Source organism: Felis catus, chromosome E1 (assembly GCF_018350175.1).
Source record: "Felis catus isolate Fca126 chromosome E1, F.catus_Fca126_mat1.0, whole genome shotgun sequence".
NCBI classification, from domain to species: domain Eukaryota; kingdom Metazoa; phylum Chordata; class Mammalia; order Carnivora; family Felidae; genus Felis; species Felis catus.
This window is the reverse complement of record NC_058381.1, coordinates 1163661-1184284: the sequence shown is the minus strand read 5'-3', so window position 1 is coordinate 1184284 and position 20624 is coordinate 1163661. Positions and strand designations below refer to the sequence as shown.

Here is a 20624-nt window from a genome sequence, read left to right as displayed (position 1 = left end):
CCCGTCTGCCGGGCACCTCAGTGCATGTGACCTTATGTCTGCACACCTGTCCCTCCATCGTCCACACGGTCCTTGAGAACAGGGGCCGAGTCTGCCTCTCTCACTTGCTCCTTTCTTCCTCCTTTCCTCTCCCTCCCCCAACCTTAACCCGTCAGATCGGTCCCCGGCGTGCGGACGTGCCCCGGTCTGTCCCGCGGTTTGCACATGTGGACGGAAGTGATGTCCCGGACGAGCCCTCTCTCCAGTGGGGCCCACGCTCTCCCGGGGAGACGGACGTCCTCTGGAGAGACCCCAGGAGAGTTCCGGCATCCAGGCTGACATCTGAGTGGGCGGGGCTACTGAGCGGGTGGTCAGGGAGGCCCTTCCTGAGGAGGAGACACTGGGGCTGAGAGCCGGTGACAGGGGGACGCTGAGGGAGCTGGAGAGAGGGGCCCTGGGTGGGGAACAGCTCTCCCAGAGGCCCTGGGGCAGGTCCGAGCTGGGTGCACCCAAGGGGTAGGCGGGTGATTGGAGAGAAGCAGGCGGGAGGGGCCGGTGGGGCTTTGGGATGGGGGGCTGAGGCTCATTCCTAAATGGAACCAAAATCTGGGGGCGGCAAGTGGAGAGAGCAGAACAGATGAGAGACAAAGTCTGGCTGGTTGCCTCACCGAGCTCCGTGTCTAACCTGTGCCCCCAGGACCCCCGTGCAACCCCGGGGCGGCCCTGGAAAGACGCCGAGGCTGCGTTCCCAGCCCCGGGCCCTGCCTGCTGGCTGCTTCCCCTGCCATCCAGCCTTTGGCTCGCACATCCCCTCCTCCGGGAGGCCCTCCGGATTGCCATTCCCGAAGCAGCATCCCTGACACTCTTCCTGTTCTCTCTGTCCCTGGCTTTGTGGCCCAGGCCCCCCGCCCCCCACCCCGGCTGTGTCCCCACCGGCAGGCAAACTCGTCAAAGCCAGGGGCTCGTCGTTCCGCTTGCCTCGGCCTCACCTCCGGGGCCCAGGGCAACGCCTGGCGCACAGCTGTGCTTGGTGAACATGTGCCCGGCGGACCGTGGCGCTCCGCCATTCTGCTTCCTTCCTCGCGATTAACACGCGTGGCTTTCTCCTCAAAGAGCAGCCCGTGTCAAACTCACAGGGCGTCTGCCTCTGCTGTGGCTCAGAACTCATTACCGCCCAGCCGCGGTGGACCGAGCTCCAAACAAACGCTCGAGGTCCCTCTTTGACCCGGCCGACCTTCCGGGGAGCTCAGCGTCATAAACCGTCACTGTCTCCGCAGGCGGGGAGCACCGAGGACAGCTCCCGGCACCGCCGTGTCCCCCCGAATTAGGAGCTGGGTCTCGGGATCTGGCGTGGCCGGGAGCGTGCTTCCCCGTGAGAGCGGCTCTTGGCGTCTGAGTCCGCGGACTCGCGCTCCGAATCGGAGAAGCTGAAGGTGTGTGTTTGTTTTTAGAGGCGGAAAGAACCGGTGAATGAACGGAAAGGGCCTGCCCAGAGCCCGGCACCTGGACTCCCGCCTGGCCACCGGGACTCTTCCCCTGAGGCTTCGCGAGGTCCCCTCCTTTTTTATAGGTGTAGCAACAACGGCCAATTCGGGTGGTCAACCCGAATTGACCACCGCAACCGTTTTTACGGGCACAGCTCAGTGGCATTAAGGACAAGCCCCCATCCGTCTCCAGGACCTCTGTCACCTCGCAGAACCAGAACTCCGTAGGCTCTACGGATTCATGTGCCCCGCCTGGTACATGAGGACGGTGCCCCCGCCCCTGCGCGAATCCTCGGGGGAGAAGCACTCAACCCACGCGGAACAGAAGCTCTGCAGGGGTTGGTTCAGCCTGGATCCGAAGAACTCCAGTACGCACGTCGCTCTGCAAGCAGCTTCTTCAGTGAACACATCAAATGCTCCTACGAGTATTTCCTGAAGTTGTTTTGAAGGAAGTTGTGTTAAAAGCTTGCTTTTTGTCACCACAAAACAGGAAACAAACGCCAGCTGGGGAAGGGAGGAAGCAGACATAATGTTTCCAAGGTTCACCGGGAGGCCTGTATCCGATGCTCCCCTCTGCTCATTGTTGTGGATGCGTCACGGAACTCGCCAGTTGTAACCCTTAGCGAACGCACGGCTCTGTGGCATTAGGGACAGCCGCCACCGGCCGCCTGCAGAACTTTCCTATCTTCCCAAACTGAAACTCGGTCCCCACCCAACACGAGCTCCCCCCAGTTCTGGAAAGCAGCGCCCCTCCCCCACCCCCCACCCCCCTCACCCCCCCACCTCCGGGAAGTGCCTCTTGCCCGTGGCACATGCACACCACCGTCCGTGTCCCCACCGCCGATGGACACGCGGGCTGTCCCCACCTGCGAGCAGGGCGCTCAGAACCCGGCGTTCGAGCGTTTGTCCCGCGCTGCAGCCTGGATGGGCCTCGGACGTGTCACGTTCGGTGGCCCGTATTCTGTGATCCCATTTGCGTGAAGCATCCAGAAGATGTAAATAAATCCGTAGAGTCAGAAAGTAGACCAGTGTTTGCCCGCGGCCAAGGGTGGGGAGGTGCGGATGGACAGCTCCCGGCTCCAGGGTCTGCCTTGAGGTGATGATGGGACTGTTTTTAGGTAGAGGTGACGTTTGAGCAACACTGTATGTGTGCGGAAGCCGTGGAATCGTAAACTTTAAGATGGGTACTTTTGGGGGCACCTAAGCGGCTCAGTCGGTTGAGCATCTGACTTCGGCTCAGGTCATGATCTCACGGTTTGTGGGTTCGAGCCCCATGTTGGGCTCTGTGCTGACAGCTTGGAGCCTGGAGCCTGATTCGGATTCTGTGTCTCCCTCCCTCTCTCGCTGCCCCTCCCCTGCCTGTGCTCTCTCTCTCTCTCTGTCCCTCAAAAATAAATAAACGTTAAAAAAACTTTTTTTAAAAGAACCCCAAAGGGGCAGGCAGGGCCTCGAGGTCAACCCCCTGGGTCTGCCCAGGTAAGACCTGAGTGGGTTGAGACAGTCAGAAGCTCTGAGAACATTCCGTTAGCTTTGTCCTCATGTGATTGGGAGGGTCCCGCCCCACCCGGGCCTGGCAGGGACCACGCCTGGGCCGCCTGGGGCTCGCTCCCCTGCTACTGGGTCCAGGCCCTGGCACAGACACTGAGACACTGAGGCCCGGGGCTCATGGGGCCAGGGCGGCCTGCAGGCGAGACCTGCAGGCTCTGGGGCTCACCTCGCGCCTCCCAGCGCCCCTTCTGCCCGTCCGCCTACCGGCTGACCTTAGGGGGCCGTGGTGAGAAGGTGGAAAATACCATCACCCCAGATCCACGCCAGCCGGGCACAGTGCTGAGTTTCACCCCGGGGCCAGGGTCACGGCTCAGCCCAAAGTGGGGGCCGGTTTCACACGTAGAGATTTATCAGCAGGTGGATTCGCCCTCACAGTGCACAGCTGCCTCGGGCCAGGAAGGCAAAAGGCAGAGGTGAGAGACAGACCTGGTGTTTCTTCTGTGCAACCCCGTGGAAGGGGGAGAAATTGGTGGGATGGACACGGCCTCACGGTGCGGGGAGGGGGGGCAGGGGTGGAGGCCCCAGGGCAGGGGGAGCTCCCGCTGGGAGGAGGTTAGTACTTTATCTGCTGTGAAACCGCTCAGGACCATCAGTGACCTCTAGATGCTTAGTACCCCGCTAACGAAGAAGTGGCTGATGATGCCCCTGGGGGCGGGGGGCGCGTGCAGACATGCTCGGTCCCAGGAGCCGCGCACAGAAAACACGCACCTGGCACAGACCGAGACGTCATGCATGCTGAGGGCACGGCCATGAGAGGAAATCGCTCACCACCAGCACGGATGGTTCAGACCCACCTCTGCCATCTACGGGCCATGTGATCGCGGGCCAGCGCCTTCAAGGCTGATAAAGCCTGTGATGCTTGAAATGTCTGGAAAATCAGGCTGCCCTCAGGTGCATAGGACAAGCCCCGATTGGAAACATCTCTACGTTTTGGAGCGTTGGTGAACGATCAGGCTTCTTGTAAGAAACTGATAGCGGCCTCTACTTGGTGGACGCTGCCTGTCGGATCGGGGAGCCCGGGGTCCACGCAGCCTGAGCGGTCCGGGGATTTTCAGCTCAGTTTGCCACGGAGTCAGGTGTTCCCGACAGAAGCCCATAAGGGGAAGCAGTATTGAAAGAGTTGCTTTAATAGGTGTTGGGTGAGGGATCTGCGAACCCCTGGGCAGAGGCCAAGAACGGGCCCAGCCCTGCAGGTCACGGCTGAGCCTCACTTCCCAGCAATGGCCGCTGACATTAAGCATCCGGTTGCCAAGAACCTGGAAGGCCTGAGGTTTTGCCTTGTCTGCAAGCCGGCAGTTTGGTTTGCTACAGTTTCGTGGATGCCGGAGAAGACACGAGACTCCCGGATCAGAGACAAGAGACTGTGTTACAACCAGTAGGCAGCACTTGTGGGAAGACGCGAGGGGCCCGGGTGGGTGCTGCATGTGCAGCGGGCTCGTGTCACAGCTGAGGAATCCGAGCTTAGGACACTCACGACCAACTTTCACGACAAGCACACCTGCTGACCTCTACCGCGGAGGGCAGGTCTCGTGACTACCCTGGACAGCGATCGAATCTGCCCTCTGCCCCGGAGAGAGACTGTATCTTCCAGATCCGGTTACTCTACAGACACGTGGGGAGAGGTTACCCAGCGATCACGCCTGTCTTCAGACAACACGTGGAGACGTGGGAGAAGTGTCTCCTCATGCCATCTGGGAACAAGGAGAGCGGTAAATAATGCCTTCCAAAACCCACCAGTGCCAGGCCACACCGTCTCAGAGGACGTGGAAGATGTTCTGTGCCGATGTCCCGTGTCCGGCAAGGAAGGGGTGCCCGCCAAGGACCCTCTTTCATAACCCCGCTTTCCACCCGTGCTGCCTGTAGGTTTTAGTGGCCGAGGGAGACACGTATGGTGTGGGCTGTGCCGCGTGATGAGGGCTGAAACAGAGGCCTTTACCTGAATTGCTTTGTTTTCCGTTAGGACAACGTTCTCTCCTCGTTACCGAATGTAAGACGTAGGGGTGGCAGTTACCTGCACTGGAGGGCTCACAGGTGGCAGAGGACAAGGCAGAAGGGCCAAGACAGAACCCGAGGAAGATTCTAGACTTTAAAAATACTGGACGTGGCCACTGCACTGGACCCAGCCACCCAGGGGCGCCCTTTAGTTCTGTTCTAAAATGACTTAAGTCCCACCAGAGGTACTCACCACCAAGATGGCGGGAAAGCGGCCTCCTTGTTGACGGCACCTCACCCTCACCCCCAGCTCCTTGACTGTTTCGAGGGTGGAAGGGGTCCACAGGCTTTCTGTTCTCTGCCTCAGCTGGGAGCCTGTAGGGTTCAGCCTGCAGAGATGCCCTGCAGCCGCCCCCACCCTGGGGTCCTGACCCCTTCCCGGGACACGGCCAGCAAACGGGGTGCAGCCCCCGGACCTATGACTCTTCCCCTATTTCCAGCCCTGCAGAAATTGGCTTCTAACCTCCTGTCACCCTCTGAGGCCCTTTCTTCCTGTCCCCCTGGGGACATCAAGCCTAACCTCATCAAACAGTTTAGGTTTCTAACAAAGTCTGGAATATCCTGTAACGTCTGCATTCTGCCCTTCAAAAAATCCCTTCAAAAAATCCCCGAGGCAAGGAGCTGCAGAAAACCGGGTGATGGACTTGAAATGGAAAGGGCAAGAAACAGAAAAGAGCGTTTACAAATTAATATCCCAAACAAGCGTTTTCCCACCTGCGTGAGCTCTGAGCAGATCACGACCAGCGTTAACACAAAACAAAACCTTCCAGGCAGCGGTAGTTACGTGCTGTTTCCGCCCCTCCAGATGTGGATACGATGTATTTCCTCCGATGGGTCCCAGTTGCAAGGTGTTTAAACTATGTTGCCAGAGATGAATGGGGGATCCGGGAATCTGTATTAAAGAGGAAGCAATGAGGGCACCTGGGTGGCTCAGTCGGTTAAGCATCCGACTTCCACCCAGATCATGATCTCATGGTCCGTGAGTTCCAGCCCCGCGTCGGGCTCTGTGCTGAGAGCCTGGGTCCCCCGTGACCTCGGCTGCCGAGCATCCAGAAGCTTGGCCGTGTGGGGGCGGGTCCTCCTGCTTGTTCAGCCACAGCTGGAACCGCTGAATTCCAGCGTCTCTGCTTGGCTTTGTCAACCATTCTGGCTGTCACCTGTCCCCCCTGTGCCCCCCAACTCACCTGCAAGCTTATCTCTTTGCTCCCGTATTGATCTCCCTGGCTCCCCGCGGCCACCTGGGTGTGCTTTGAAGCTCCTGGATACGCGGGGGCCCCAGGTCGGGGGTTCCTCGAAAACTTCTGTCCGAAAACGGCTCCTGCAGGGGCCACATCTGGTTCAGATAAGATAAGAAGCTTCCTGGCTCCGCACAGGAAGGAAGGCGAGGGGAAAGTCTGTGCTGTGACTGGCGGGAAGGCCCCGGGGATGGGGTGGGCCTGGTTTCCTTGGAAAATAAATGCTTACTTCTTAAGATGAGTTTGACCCTGCTGAAGTGTCCAGAGCTGGAGGGGTGGCGAGACCAGGAAAGACTGCTTGCTCTTTGCGGGAGGGGCTCTGTTCTCGGCGATTCGGTGCAGCCACTGCCGAATCCGATAGGTCGCGTTCCATTTCGAGTGACGGGAAACCCAGACGAAACTCATTAACCGAAAGTCAAAAATGAATTGCCGCGTAACGGTGATGGCTGGAGTACGCAGTGGGCACGGCGGACCCCGTGGCGGGTCCCACGGGGGGCGTCTGAGGGTGTCCGCGGTGGGGCTCCAGGAGCCCCGAGAGACCCGGGCTTGGAGCCCCCGGCTTCGAATCTCGCCTTCGCCACACGCGAGCTGTGCGGCGTGGGCCAGGATTTGGGGCTGTGCCCGTGCTCAGTTTGGGGATCTGTACGATAGGGTGGTGGTGGTGACAGGGTAAAGGCGATGTGGCACGTGGACAGCCGTGCACCCAGCCCGAGCTCATTAAACAGCGCTGCTCAGAAAGGACGGAGGCTGTTTCCTCTCCTGCACCTGCTGCTTCCTGGGTCCCGGGCAACAGCTCTGGGTGCATTTGTGAACCGTCCCTCTGTTGGTCCCTTCCACGTACCGGGTGGGGGCGTACGGCCCGGGCTTGAGCCAGCCGCCGCGCTGCCTTCTCCAGGAGTGGAAGGTTGGCTCGCAGCCGTCTCCCGACGAAGCGAGTCCGGTTGGAGAAGCCATCACAGCTCTGCTGTGATGTAGGACAGAGATGCCCCCCATCCCCCCGCCCACTGGACTCAAACCTAGACACAGGCCCGGAAGCTTCGGGTGCTCATGTTGCAGCCACGAGGGAAGAAGCCAAGCAAGAAAGGCGTCAAGACAGAGGGGGCGGAACCCAGACAGCGAGAGAGGTCCCTGTCCGTGGTGATGTCGTTTGACCCCTGGATCAGCCCATGCCTGACGCTCACGTTCTTCAGTTCTGTGGCGGTGACTTTTCTGTCTTTCGTCTTCGCGAGTTTATTCTGGGCTTTCTGTCACCCGCAAGCGAAAGCAATAGACGTGACCGGCGATAACGTTTTCCGGAAGCCGTGAACTCATGGCTCGGCGTGACGGCTTCTGAGGACGGGAGGAGGATCGCCCCTCTGATAGTGTCACGCGTGGGGCGGAAAGGAGGGCGATCTTGGGGGGCCAAGTTTTGAGGCTTGTCCAAGAGCGTCTGGGGGACAGCAGCAGCCTCCTCCTCGTCTTTTCTGAGAGGCTCGGGCTTTACGCTGTTGGGGCTTGAGAAGCAAAGCTAATTTCCAGTTGCAGAAACCTGCTGATGAAGGCGTAAGGAGGGACGGACAGACGGACGGAGTGCTCTGCAGGCCTCGGGGGCGGGGGCGCTGGCGACAGGTGCGTGGGAAGGAAGCTCGCGGTACTCGCTGGCAGGGGCTTTGCGGACGGTGCTCGGCCTGTTTAGAAATCATGACTCAAAACCTCGTTGCTCATATAAAAACACGTGGGCGCGTGTCCCTTTTGGGGGGAGCTGAAAACAATGGTAATGTTGTTGCCAAGGCACGTGGAGGAATCCATGCTTCCCTGGGCACAGTCAGGGGCTGCAGGTTTTTTTAAAATTTTTTATGTATATTTATTTTTGAGAGCGAGAGAGAGACAGAGCATGAGCGGGGGCGGGGGGGAGTCGGACAAGGGGGGGGGACACAGAACCCGAAGCGGGCTCCAGGTTCCAAGCCGTCAGCACAGAGCCCGGCGCGGGGCTCGAACCCACGAACCGCGAGATCATGACTTGAGCTGAAGTCGGACGCTTAACCGACTGAGCCACCCAGGTGCTCCAGGGGCTGCCGTTCTGAAGGAGCAGCCTGGCCTCTGGCTGGGAGGCAGGCCGCCACGGAACGGGAACGGGGCGCCCTGGCGGAGGGTGAGCCCGGCCCAGGAGCCCCCCCCCCCCCCGGCGTCCCTGGTGCCCATTCTGCTTGTGCCGCGCATCGAGTGGGAAGTTCTGCAGCTGAAGGGGACATGCGAGCGATGTGACCAGGGTGCAGACCCACTGGGCGCATCCAGGGGGACCCCGGACTGCAGGGAGGTGCCAGCGTGGCTCCCCAAAGACCAGGGGGTGACGACCCACAGGACCCTGTTGGGCCCAACGCCCCCTTCGCTCAGCCAACGGTCACACAACCCCTCAGACAGCTCCTCAGACAGAAGCAGGGGCGGACGGAGGAAATCTCGGATGGAAGGTTGTTCCGGAAAGCAGGGAGCACCAAACCGTCAGGGACCCAGACGGTATCGATTGGAGAGTTTCACGTCTGTCCGTTTCCCCCTGCTCCTCCCTTCCCTTAGCAGGAGAGACACAGGGCAGCGAGGAAGGTTAGATCCGTCGTAAGGAAGGAAACAGGCTGCGTGTTCTCGGTACGTGTGGGCGGAATTGGGCAATTCCGTGGCCCTCGCACATCGGTTTAAAATCGGATGAAATTGGGGCGGCTGGGTGGCTCAGTCGGTTAAGCATCTGACTTCGGCTCAGGTCTCGATCTCACGGTCCGTGAGTTCGAGCCCCGCGTCGGGCTCTGGGCTGACAGCTCGGAGCCTGGAGCCTGTTTCAGATTCTGTGTCTCCCTCTTTCTCTGACCCTCCCCTGTTCATGCTCTCTCTCTCTCGGTCTCAAAAATAAATAAATGTTAAAAAAAAATTAAAAAATAAATAAATAAAATCGTATGAAATTGTTTTCGGTTTATCTGGGTCGCACACACAAAACGTTCGCGTAATACCTCCGGCCTCACGGTAAAACTTCTGGGCACGCGACCGGACGGAAGTCCCCTGGACCAGCCAGTGTCACCCTTGAGCCCAGCAGGGGCTGCCACGATCTGCTCGGCAGAAACCGTTTTCCACGCGTTTGCGTATATAAACGCCCACTTCGACAGAGTCAGGAGCGGGGGACGCGCGGTCCCTGCGGTCTCTCGCTTTGGCGACAGAAGTGACATGATGACGAGGACGCCGAGGCAGGTACAGCCGGTCTCTGGCCTCCCGTTGGCTGAGCTGGGGCAGCGCCGCGTGTAGGAAGCCTGACGGAGGAAGGTTTTGCCCGTCTGCTCGGGCCGCTGTGACCCCAGAGCCACGGGCTGGGGCTCACAGATCCAGGGGTGGCAGGGGCAGTGCCTGGCGAGGACGCTCCCTCTGGCTCCCGGACGGCCATCTTCTCGCTGTGTCCTCACAGGGCAGAGGGGGCGGGGTCTCCTATGAGGCCACTGACCCCCTCCACCGGGGCATCACCCCCACGACCTACCGGCCTCCCACAGGCCCCGCCTCCTAATGCCGGCAGGCTGGGGACTGGGTTTCCACCTAGGAGCTTTCGGGGGAGGGACACAGACATTCTGTCTACAGCAAAGGCCCAGACTCCAAACCCTAGGCTCTAGCAACAGAATTTCCTGAAGTCAATCTTTGAAAAGGGCTTTCTGACTCTACGGAAAATCGATCAGCTCTAAATAGCTCTTCTGATCCACGCCGAGGGGTGCAAAGACCAGGCCCTGCCCTGCCCGTAGCGGGCAGCTGCCTATCTGGATGGCCCTGCGGTGCCCAAGCTGCCCACTGGCCTCTCTGCAGGATCTCGCGTCCTCGACGAGGCTCGGGGGCCGACTGGCTCCGTGGCGGCCACCAGGAGGGCTTGCTGCCCCCCTCGAGTACCCCAGACTCTCCCCAGAACCACATTCCTTGGAGTCTGGGGCCTGCCTCAGTTTACTTTCACATCGTGTGGACAGAACTCTTGACGCGGCTCAGCTAGACATGTGCCATTTATTTGCACGGTGGCCTATGCTTTTAAAAGGAAATATTCAGAGGAAATTGGGATAAATTTGGAGGCGAAGCTGATGGACCAGAGAGGTTAAGACGCCTTTGTAACGATTACTTCACCCCCGGTGGCCTCTTCCAAATTCTTCGCACGTTTGGGCTTCCCGGTCACCGGGGAGGGTTGAAGGCAGGACGTTGGATGAGCCCACATCCTGGTCCCTGCGTCAGGGGCACCTGCTCCCCAGAGGCCACCAGAAGAGGGAACCACGGGATAAAATCCCAAAGGGAGCTTCTCTCTCCCACTTACGGGACACGGGCTGTCATGTGACGGCTGATCAGCCCCGAAGGTCACTGCAGTGGTCACTCTGAGGTCAGACGTCTGCCCCTCCCGTCCGTCCCGGGACTCCAGGGGGCCGTCGGCAGCCGGGAGGCGGGATGCAGACCCCGGTGGCCGTGGCGACTTTAACGCCCCGTCCGCCTTCCAAACATGCACTCGTGCCCTCCGGGCCAGACGGGGCGCCCGTGGTCAGCTGCACTTGCGATGACGTCCTGTGCACCTGACTGGGCAGGGGTCTGACCGTCCTTGCTGCTGCCTGGCAGGTGGAGGAGGGAACTTCCTGAATATTTCATCTTGTACGATCGTCGGATCGCCCCTGGGCTGCGTGTTGAGAAAACGAGGCCTAAAATCATTCCAGCTGCGTGTGACGGAGCTTGGGTCTGGACCCCAGATGGAGTACTTTATCTATTGCCCAGAGCATCGCCCGCCCAAAACCAGAAGCACCTGTTGCCTCCGTGTCTGTGGGCCGGGGGCTCAGGAGGGGCTTGGGGGTCTGTCACAATGTCAGCCGGGGCCGTGTCATCTGAAGGCTCGGCTGGGGCCGCAGGATCCGTTTCCAGGGTTCCGAGCTGCTGGCTGGGGCTTCAGCTCCTTCCCCCCCAACGCAAACTCCCCCCAACCCCGGGCTCGAGGGAGAAGGATTTGGGCCGTGTGAGTGCCCGAGGCTTCCGCTGGAGCAGGTGACTGGGGAGGGGGCACCACCCCCTCCCACCTGGTTTTGAAAGTGACACATTCTGTTCATCACGAGTCACCATGGCTGGCCTGCCCTGGAGGGGATTCAGTCTACTGTGAAGGGTTTGTGGCCACATTCGAAAACCACCACAAAAGGGGCATTTGGGTGGCTCGGTCGGTTGGGCGTCCGACTTCAGCTCAGGTCATGATCTCGCGGTTTGTGAGTTCGAGCCCCGCGTCGGGCTCTGTGCTGACAGCTCGGAGCCTTCAGCTCAGGTCATGATCTCGCGGTTTGTGAGTTCGAGCCCCGCGTCGGGCTCTGTGCTGACAGCTCGGAGCCTTCAGCTCAGGTCATGATCTCGCGGTTTGTGAGTTCCAGCCCCGCGTCGGGCTCTGTGCTGACAGCTCGGAGCCAGGAGCCTGCTTCCGATTCTGCGTCTCCCTCTCTCTCTGCCCCTCCCCCGCTAACACTCAAGTGTGCGTGCTCTCTCCCTCAAAACAAACGAACAAAAAAAATATCTAGCGACCCGCCTGCTGCAGAAATGGCCCAAAGCCCACGCCGGTCTCCAGGGCGTTAGGATGCATGGGTAACAGGGCAGAACCTGCAGGAAGCCACTGGCATGGCCCCCCGCATCCTCCCGCCCCTCCTTCTGCCCCCACACAGAATCCTCTTCCTGAAACCCAAACGCCAGCGGGTCACAAGCCGCCCCAGCGCTTCCAACGTCCCCGTTCCTGCCGGGCGGTTTCCCCAGACTCTGCCTCGTGGCTCTGGGCAACCCGGGGACGTGCCTCGTTTGAACTCCTGACCCTTGTGCACCTGCTGCCCACTCCTCCTGGAGCCGGGCCCCCTGCCCCGAGTCGTCCAACTCCCTCAGAGTCCCCTCTGCCTGCTCCTTCCCTGAAGGGAGTGCAGACAGAGGCGCCTGCCCCAACCACACAGCTACCTGCTTAACCGGGCTAATTAAAATCACAGGACAGCTGAATTTAATTTTTGACACTTGACAAATGCCAAACGTCAACGATGTTTCATTAACATACTGAATAGCAGTGTCTTGAAGTCACTGTGTTGAAGACGCTTGCCTAATTTCTTGGAGGTGGTTAATCTTCTGTACCGACATCGGGAGGAATTGAATTTCCTGAGTCTCTTGGCTCTTGGCAGGCCAGGGCTTTAAAATGGCTTGAAAGGAGGTAATTGCCCCGGACAGCGACGTCCGTCTCAGCTCTGTCGGGATGTGCGCAAAGGAGGCGGTCCCGGGGTCCCCCGCCCCGGTTCTGCCCCGGCTTCGACGTGGGACCCCATCCCGTGACGGGTTTGGGTCCCTCCTGAGGTTCCGCAGAGGCGCCTGTGGGGTTGGTCAGGCCGTAGTGTGTGGCAAAGAAGGGCCGTTTTGTCGAACCCAGTTCGGCCCTAAACGGCCCTCACTGAGCACGACGCGGGAACCCGGCCCCTAAACGGGAGACCAGGACCCCCAAAGCCGCCGTGGCCATCCCGCCATCTCCCCGGTTCTGCGCTCAGGTGCGTGTCCCACGGCCGCCCCCCAGGAGGCGGGAAGGGGGGCAGAGCCGCGGACGCCCGAGTGGCAGAAAAACATCGAGGCATCGGGAGCGCCCTCCGGGCAGGCCGAGCGCGAGGCTGTGGGCGGCTTGGGGTCACGTTAGCAGACGGTGGAGAGAAGCCAGAACGCACTGTCTCTCCTTCAGTGCCGTCGTCAGCCGGGAAAGAGGCCAGCGCATCACTTGGCCCCGGGGAGACTGCCGACCGGGGTGTGAGGGGCGTCTGGGCAGGGGCCTCTCTCTGGGCGTTTTGCCGAAGGATCGGTCATTCCAAGTCCTCCAGGCAGTGAGGGGTTAACCCGCTGGCCCAGGGGAAGGGGGTCAGAGCACAGCACGCTGCCCCCCCCCCCGGTGACCCTCCCCCCGTGACCCTCACGCTCGGTCACTCATTCTACTGCAAGGGGCTCGCGGACAACAGGCTGCGAGGGGCAGATTTGCATGTGTTTCCGGCCTGCTTACTTGTCCCCCAGGTGGGGGTACGGGTGACATGGGGCTCGTCCCGCAGGTGGGGGTATGGGTGACGGGGGGCTTGTCCAATAGGTGGGGATATGGCTGGTGTGGGGCTTGTCCCGCAGGCGGGGGTACAGGTGACGGGGGGCTCATCTCATCCCACAAGTGGGGTACAGCTGACTTGATTCAGGATGACGCACAAGAGAGTCTTGGGAAGAAGGGCCCCGGGGTGGGGATGTGGGTCTGGCTCACACACGAGGCGACAGCGAGCTCAAGCGGGGCAGGAGCGGGCGGGCGGGTAGCTGGAATGTCCCCGCGATGGCCCTCTGGGTGGCCGTTCTGTGGCTGCATGAGCATCTGCCACCCACCGAGCGGCGTGAAAGCACACGCATTCGGATCGCCCGGCTCCTGCGGGTTGGGGTCTGGGCATGGCCACTCCCCTGCTCGGGGCCTCGAGAAGCTTCCATGAGGAAGCTGGGTCTCACCTGGGGACGAGGCCCTCCTCCAGGTTCGCGTAGTTGATGGCAGGATTCATCTCCCTCCATCTGTGGGGCTCACGGCACCTGCTCCTTCAAGGCCGGCAGGAGAGAGGGTCTCTGACTGTTTGGCCCTCTTTCAAACGGCTCACCTGATCAGGCCAGGCCCACCCTGGTACTATCCCTTGAGGACCACTTGGACCACGGAGGAGGACAGAGTGCACGCCCCACACGCCCTCCCTGTTCCCCGGGGACGTGCCCACGCTGTCAGGAGGCTCCGCCCAGCCCCACCGGGGCAGCGACAGGGGCTCGGCCCGCAGCCCTCAGCCGGACTCCCAGCCGTTTTGAGAGCTGCTTCTTTATCCCGGAGACACGGACGAGCCCGCCCCACCGAGCCCCCCGCTACGTGCAGATTCGACTCGTGGGCCAAGCTGTTCCTGTTTGAAGCCTTTCGGTTTGAACGTCATCTGGAGACCGGGAGCAGACAACTAACCCCTGGAACTGGGACAGAGAACCTGCCGAGATCACAAACCTGGTCGAGTCCACGGCGGGGCCTCAGACCCTTGCCTTCTGGCCCCGAATCTGTGCTCTGACCACGATTCCCGATTATGAAATGCTTCTCTCCGTGCCTGGGTCATAGTAAGTGATCAAAAATGTGTCCTTTCCTCTCTCCCTTCTCCCCCAGAGGCTCACAGGGGAACACGGTCCTGGGCCCCAGTCAGCGTGGCCACGATGGCCACATTCCAGCTGAGACGCTTCCTCCCACAAACCCCCTTCACCCCAGGTTATCTGGTCGTTTCGCACGTGGGGAGCAGACTAGCCCCGGTCAGACGGTGCCGCTGCTTTGTCCCAACGTCCTGGGCCTGAGGAGGAATCTGCCAACACGCAGCCCCCCCCCCCCGGCTGCCCCTGGAGGGCCCCCCCCCCGGGCGCCCACAGCAGCCATCGGGGCACCGGGCACGCTGGGGGGTTTGGGGCAGTGCGGGTGCCCCTGGGGCTCTTCGGTGCACGCGGGCGTCTCCAGCAAAGGGTTTTCCTCCACCTTCTCCTGCAGGGTCCCCTGACTTAGAACAACATCTAATGACGGTACCGAGGCTGCTCAGAGCACCCTGTGCTGAACCCCACGCCCCACCCCCCAGACCTTTCTCTGGTGCCTCAGCTGTTGCCTTCGAGGGCTGGGCGGGGACCCTGTGCCGAGCAGATGCACTGGACGGTCCCCGGGGGCAGACACGCCTCCCCAGGCCGCCTCCGCAGCCCCACCCCCGGCTTCTGCACACGCCCTCAGCCTGACCAAGCTGGCTAGGAGGCACGACCGTGTTCATTCACTCATTCACTCCGCACTTCCCTGTCTGCTTCCTGAAGGTAATACAGAGCCAGTGGCTTGGGTCGGGGGCTCCAGCCCGGAGGCTCTGGGTTCTGATCCCGTCTTGACCACCTGCTCCCCGTCTGTGCCCCAGGCCCTCGCCTGTAAAGTGGGGAGACACAAGCCCAGGGTATGAATCCCAGAGTCCGGGGTATGAATGCACAGAGCGCTGGCCGTGGCTCCTGGTACGCGCTCCGTGCGTGCTCCACGGGCCCGGCGTTGTGGTTGGCCGTCCTGCGTGCGTGTCCGGGGAAGCACAGCGGACGGTCTGGCTGGGTTTTAAACAACGGTTCTGAGGAGACACGAAGCTTGTGTTTCTCTTTCCAGGGGGCTCAGGTTCCAGGGGGAAGCGAGATGTTTCCCGCGTTGCTGTTTGCGTGTTGGTTAACGACGTGTTAGGTAGGATCCGTGCGCTAGTGAACTTTATGTCATTTATTCAATCCTCCACATTCCCGTGAGGCAGCCTTTGGGGGTCTTTGTTCCTCAGAGGACAGGCCCCAGGCTCAGAGAGGGTAGTTACTTTTCTAAGGTTGCACAGCTGTGCACCCTCACCCTCGGGTCCGCCCCCGCCCGCACCAACCCAGGCTCCTTTGGGAGGCACCCCCGCCCGCCTGGGGGGCCGCAAAGCCGGCTCAGGTCAGGATGTCTCACAAAGCCCTGGGCGTGTTGGGGGGGGTGGGGACCCTGCCAGCTTAGAAATCTGCTTCAAAGCCACGGCTGAGCCCCACGCCCTCCGGGACACCTTGCAAACGTGGGCCCTATTCCTGTGGATCCAAGCGGCTGGGCTGATTGGCTTTGGAGAACTCACTTCACGCCGTTTCCTCTCCTTATTTGAACCGTATGAAAAGGGGCTTTCAGGTTTGAAGGAGCGACTTCAGCTTTCTGCTTTATTCTGTAAGAAAGAGAAGCATTCAGGCAGAAATGGGGTGATTTCATCAGCACTTTTCTACTTTTCACATGAGTTCTCAGACGCTGGTGGCTTCCTCCGGTGGCCAGAGGGTGTGAGGGGCCGGGAGCTGCCGGGTGGTTTCCGGGGCCCTGAGGACACCCTCCTGCTTGCTGGTCGGGACCGGCCGTGGGCGGCTCTGGGGTGGTGAAGGCCCTTCGTCGGGGCGGGAGTCAGCCAGGTCCACCTCATTGCTGCAGGTGCATCGGGTGGGGGGGGGGGGCGGGGGGACTGTCCCCGTCTGACGGCGGGGAGCAGGCAGGTGAGTTGGGGGACTGTCCCCGTCCGAGGGCAGGGAGCAGGCCTCTTGCTTGCTCTGCGCGGCCAGGTGTCCCTGCTGGACCCCGACGGAGAGAAGGTCACCGACGCATCTGGCTCTGGGTGGCTTCTGGGCGGCTCTGCCCCTGCCTCGCGGGACCAGATGCAGGTAATATGCAAATGAAGGAGGCCAGCTGTGTTTCGAACCCGGAATGTTCATTCATTTTGTAGAATTTTCACATGGCCAAAATATTCTTCTCTTGATTTTTTTTTTTTTTTTTTTTTTTGCCGACACTTAAGAACGTGGAAACTGCTCTCATGGGTCCTACAAAGGCAGGTGGTGAGCCGGACTGGACCCACAGCGGGTAGCTTGCCGACCCCTGATCGAGTTGAGGAAGGGGCTTCCCGAGCCCCCCCACCTGGGCTGTCAGAGGCCAGAGCAGCTCTGGAGGGGCGCGGGCGGAGTAGGAGGGAGGCCCGGGGCACAGGAGGACAGCCTCCAGCCTGGGGGGGCTCGGGCCTCACTTCCTTACAGAGTGGCGGGGGGCGGTCTCTGGGGTGGTAGGAAACTTCTAGATGCTGGAATGGGGCATTAAAGAAAAGGCACATAGGTTTTTTTTTTTTCCTTTACTCAAAAGATAACCCAGATGTCAGGTGTCCAAACGCCCCCAGTCTCTCACCATATGAGGTGGAAACCCGGGCGCCCACGTGACCCTGAAGGAGGAGTCTGTCCTCTCGGATGGATTTCATCCGTCCGTTGACTAAATCCCTCTTTTCTTCTCTTTCCAAAAAGAAAAGCTATAATTAGGTTTCGGGTCTTTGTTTCCTGGAACCACCGACATGTTCTGAATCTGTGTCCTTCAAGCCTTACTTTCCTCCAAGTGCCAGAAACAGTGCAAAGTCAAAGTACCTTAGTTAACTGGATTTGTGAATTAATGGTACCCGTTCTCTGGTACACGTTCACTAGAGTGAACATTCATGAACGTTCCTGGAGTTGATGCTCGCAAACACCTCTTTAGACACACTCCCCAAACGAATGTCGAGGAACGTTGGCGGGAGCCTGTGGCATTCACCCCTCTTCCACTGAGTCCTGGTTTCTGTCTGGGCATCTACGTGGTTCTGGAGAAGAAATTGCCTTGGGCCTGGGCACTTGATGGCCCGAGATCATCAGCGCATTCGGTCCCCATGGTCATAGCTCGAGCAGAGGGGGGACGCCGGAGCAGAGCTGGTCCAATCAGAGCAGATGCCCACGATCCTGCTGGGGAGGCGGGGGCGACACCGCCCTCTCTTCCTCTCAACAGGATGCTGTGGATCAAGGCTGCAGCCCCAGAGCTGAAAATAGCCGAGAAGCAGCAGAGAAAATGGTGCCAGGGTCCTGATGCTGCAAGGAACTTCTGGATCGAACCATGCCTGAAGCCCGGAACACCCCCGGGGAATTTTTGTTTCGAGGAGACACTAAGTTGCCTTTATGGTTGAAGCCAGGTTGAATGAGCTTTTCTAGCCCGAACTGGGACAATCCCTAAGCCTGGACTGTGGATTCGTGTCTGCCCTTTTGTAGAGACTCGTGAGTACTGAACTCAGAGTCTGAGACCTCAGCTGACAGAGTCAGTAGTTATCCCAGTGTGGGGCTGCACCAGGATCCATTCAAACATATTTAGTATCTGCGTGAAAAGAGAGGCTGGTGATGCCGAAGGGGATCAGGAGCGTGGGGGAGGGCTCTCTTCCGCAGCCGAGAAAATTCAGAGGAGGAGCAGCTGTGGTTTTTATCGGGACTGGGAATTCGAGCCAAACGTGTAACTTCCCCGCCGGGGGCACCGGGCCGACGAGGGACACGGGCTTCCGGAAGCCAGCAGCCCACGGGCCCCGGGAAAGCCGCAATCCCTCCTCTCCTTGTGATTCGACAAGAAGCATGTGATCACGGCGGGAATCTGGGAGAATGCAGGAAAGCGGAACACAGAGGAGCAGGCATCCTGACTCCCCAGCTCCGGTGTCCTTTACCCAAGCTCGTGTCGCGGGCATTTAGGCCCCTCCAAAAATGCCTCTGCTGTCCCTTTGAGTGGCTGCCAAGCATTTCACTACGGGGGTTTTCCTCCTTTTGTCGAACATCTAAGTAACCGGCAGGTCGCTGCTTTCTACTCCAGACTGTGCTGTAAGGAAACTTCTTTGAGCACAGTCTTTGTCCAGGTCCCTGATGACGCCCGAGGCTGGATTCCCACGAGGAGACAATTACCAAGTCAAAAGCTCTGAACATGTGTGAGGTTGTTAATACGCTTTGCCAAGTCGGTCCCACGGGCCGCTGGCCACGGGCCACGCAGGAGCGTTCACGGCGGCAACATTTCAAAGCGTGTCAGCGCCGTGGTCAGAGGTGGGCGAACCACTCCCGGTCAGATCGATTCAAGAGTCGAGCCCCCGACGGAGCCTCAGCTCCGTGCAGGTGCCATAATGGGGGTCCCCGGGGCTCTGCTGAGGGGCTGGGGTCACAGACGGGCCACGCGCAGAAAATCCACAGGGAGGGGATTCACTCTCAGAACGGAGGCTAACATGGTCAGTCTGCCCAAGCTTCTCCACGGCTGTGTCCCAGAACCCTCTCCTCTCCTTGTTCCCCCCCCTTCCCGATCCCCCAAAGTCCTCAGGACCTCCCGACGGCCCTTTCCCCTGGACGCAGCCCCAGTAATCTCTGGGACATTGCTCATGGTTCTGCGCCTCTGCCCAAGCCGGAATGACCCAAGACCCATGACCACGTCTCCGGCTTTCTCTTCCAGGTCTCGGTCTACCTTCGAGGACCCCCGTGATCGCATCGAGCCCCCACGCATCGCGCGGAACAGCCTTGCTATGGCAAAGCGGGCTGGCGAGCATCTCTGGTGAGCTTCTGTGACTCCCCTTGGCTACGTGCCTGAACACAGGTGTGAGCATCTGGGGGCCACGATTCTGGGCGCCACCGGGGTGGCACGGGGCGGGGGAGCGGGGGTGGAGGGAGGGAGAGAACAGGAAGGGCTTCAGGGGTGAAGTCAGGTGAAAAGCACAGTCAACCAGCACAGATGGTGAGACATCACGGAGCCTGGGGGGGGGGGCTGGGGCCACAGTGACCGGAGTGGGTCACGGGGGACGCAGGGGCGCTTTCCTCATCCCCGCATCCCCTGGGCGTTCGGGCAGGAGTCACGCAGTACAAGTCACAAGTCACGAGCGGGTCTCAGCCCCGGAATGTTCCGGCGCAGAAAGAAGGGGCCCTGGTTCCGGTCCCGCACGGCCGTCTCTGGGGGTGCCGGCCTGTCTCCCAGGCGGCTGCTGAAATCCCCAGCTGTCAGTTTACCGAACGGCTCCAGGCGTCGTCCGGGCCCTGGGGCCGCATCTGGCTGTCGGGAAGGCGCCTCCTGGCCGCAGGGGGCTCGCGGCCAGGGGTGGGGGCTACGGGCAAGGACACTTGATTTTGCACGGGGGGCTGCACAGCCAGGCGCTGTGGGGACCCGAGGGGCCTCAGGGGGCCAAGTCGACGGGCTCGTCTGCGTCTAAAGATGAGCTTCAGCGCCCATCCTGCCACCAAAGATTGAGGCTTGGCTCCTGCCGGGGGAGCATCGGAGCCCGCTCACGTTATTTTGACCTACGGCCCCCTTGCAGGGGTGAAGGACGGACCCTGCCAGAGGCGGGTGTTGCAAACAGAGGCGGCCTCGGCCTCGGGCCGGTGCCCGGCGCCCGGGACCCACGCGGAAATTGGACCCTCCGGGCGGCAGCTGAGGCAGGACCCTGCTGGGGTTTGGCCGGAGGACGGAGTCACTGCCAGAGAGTGCGGGGGCCGAGAGGAAACTGGGAAGGGCCCCGCTTCCCTGCCCTGGCCTCGTGGGTCGGTCCGGCCGGTGCCCTTGAACGGCCGTGGGGCGAGCTGGCCAGGGAAGGCTCGAGTCCAGCCGAGGCCGGGAGCCGCTGGCCCGGACCCGCTCGGCCTCCGCGGCCGCTCTGACCCCCTCCCTCGGGGCCCAGAGTCCCGTCAGAAACGGGACGCGGTTCTGGCCTCGTCCTCGAGACAACTGTCCACGGCGGCTCCCTTGGCAGCCGACTCCCCCGATGGCCGTGACCTCTTCCAGAGGAGCTGAAGGTCAGAGGCAGCGAGACCCGGTCCCGCCGTGGGGACAGACGCTCGCGGTACGCCCTCCATATGGCTCAGTCATTTGGGATTTCTCACACGTCTCCGGGGAAGGCTGGAGGGGTTTGGCTGTGTCTCCTACGGCTTTGCAGCCTGTGTCTCTTCTCATCAATAAAAGATTGGGTTTACTCACTGTGGTGAGCCGAAAGTAAAAAACAGGTGCAGCTATACAATATTTCTCTTTAATTACTGTTGATGGAAA

General features: G+C 60.6%; 1 protein-coding gene across 5 annotated transcripts in view; it reads left to right on the top strand.

Annotated features, from left to right (window-relative positions):
• The window catches only part of LOC123381900, a 105370-nt gene that overhangs the window by 66645 nt on the left and 18101 nt on the right, over window positions 1-20624 (top strand). The window contains exons 1-3 of one of the 5 annotated variants that reach the window (XM_045044458.1): window positions 16339-18649; window positions 19047-19145; window positions 19900-20554. In XM_045044458.1, coding sequence (XP_044900393.1) covers window positions 18534-18649; window positions 19047-19145; window positions 19900-20239 — 555 coding nt within the window. In that variant the 5' untranslated portion in view covers window positions 16339-18533 and the 3' untranslated portion in view covers window positions 20240-20554. Of the gene's footprint in view, window positions 1-16321; window positions 18719-19046; window positions 19222-19899; window positions 20555-20624 lie in introns of those variants that run through there. The other 4 variants (XM_045044457.1, XR_006589463.1, XR_006589464.1 and 1 more) reach the window with 4 other exon arrangements.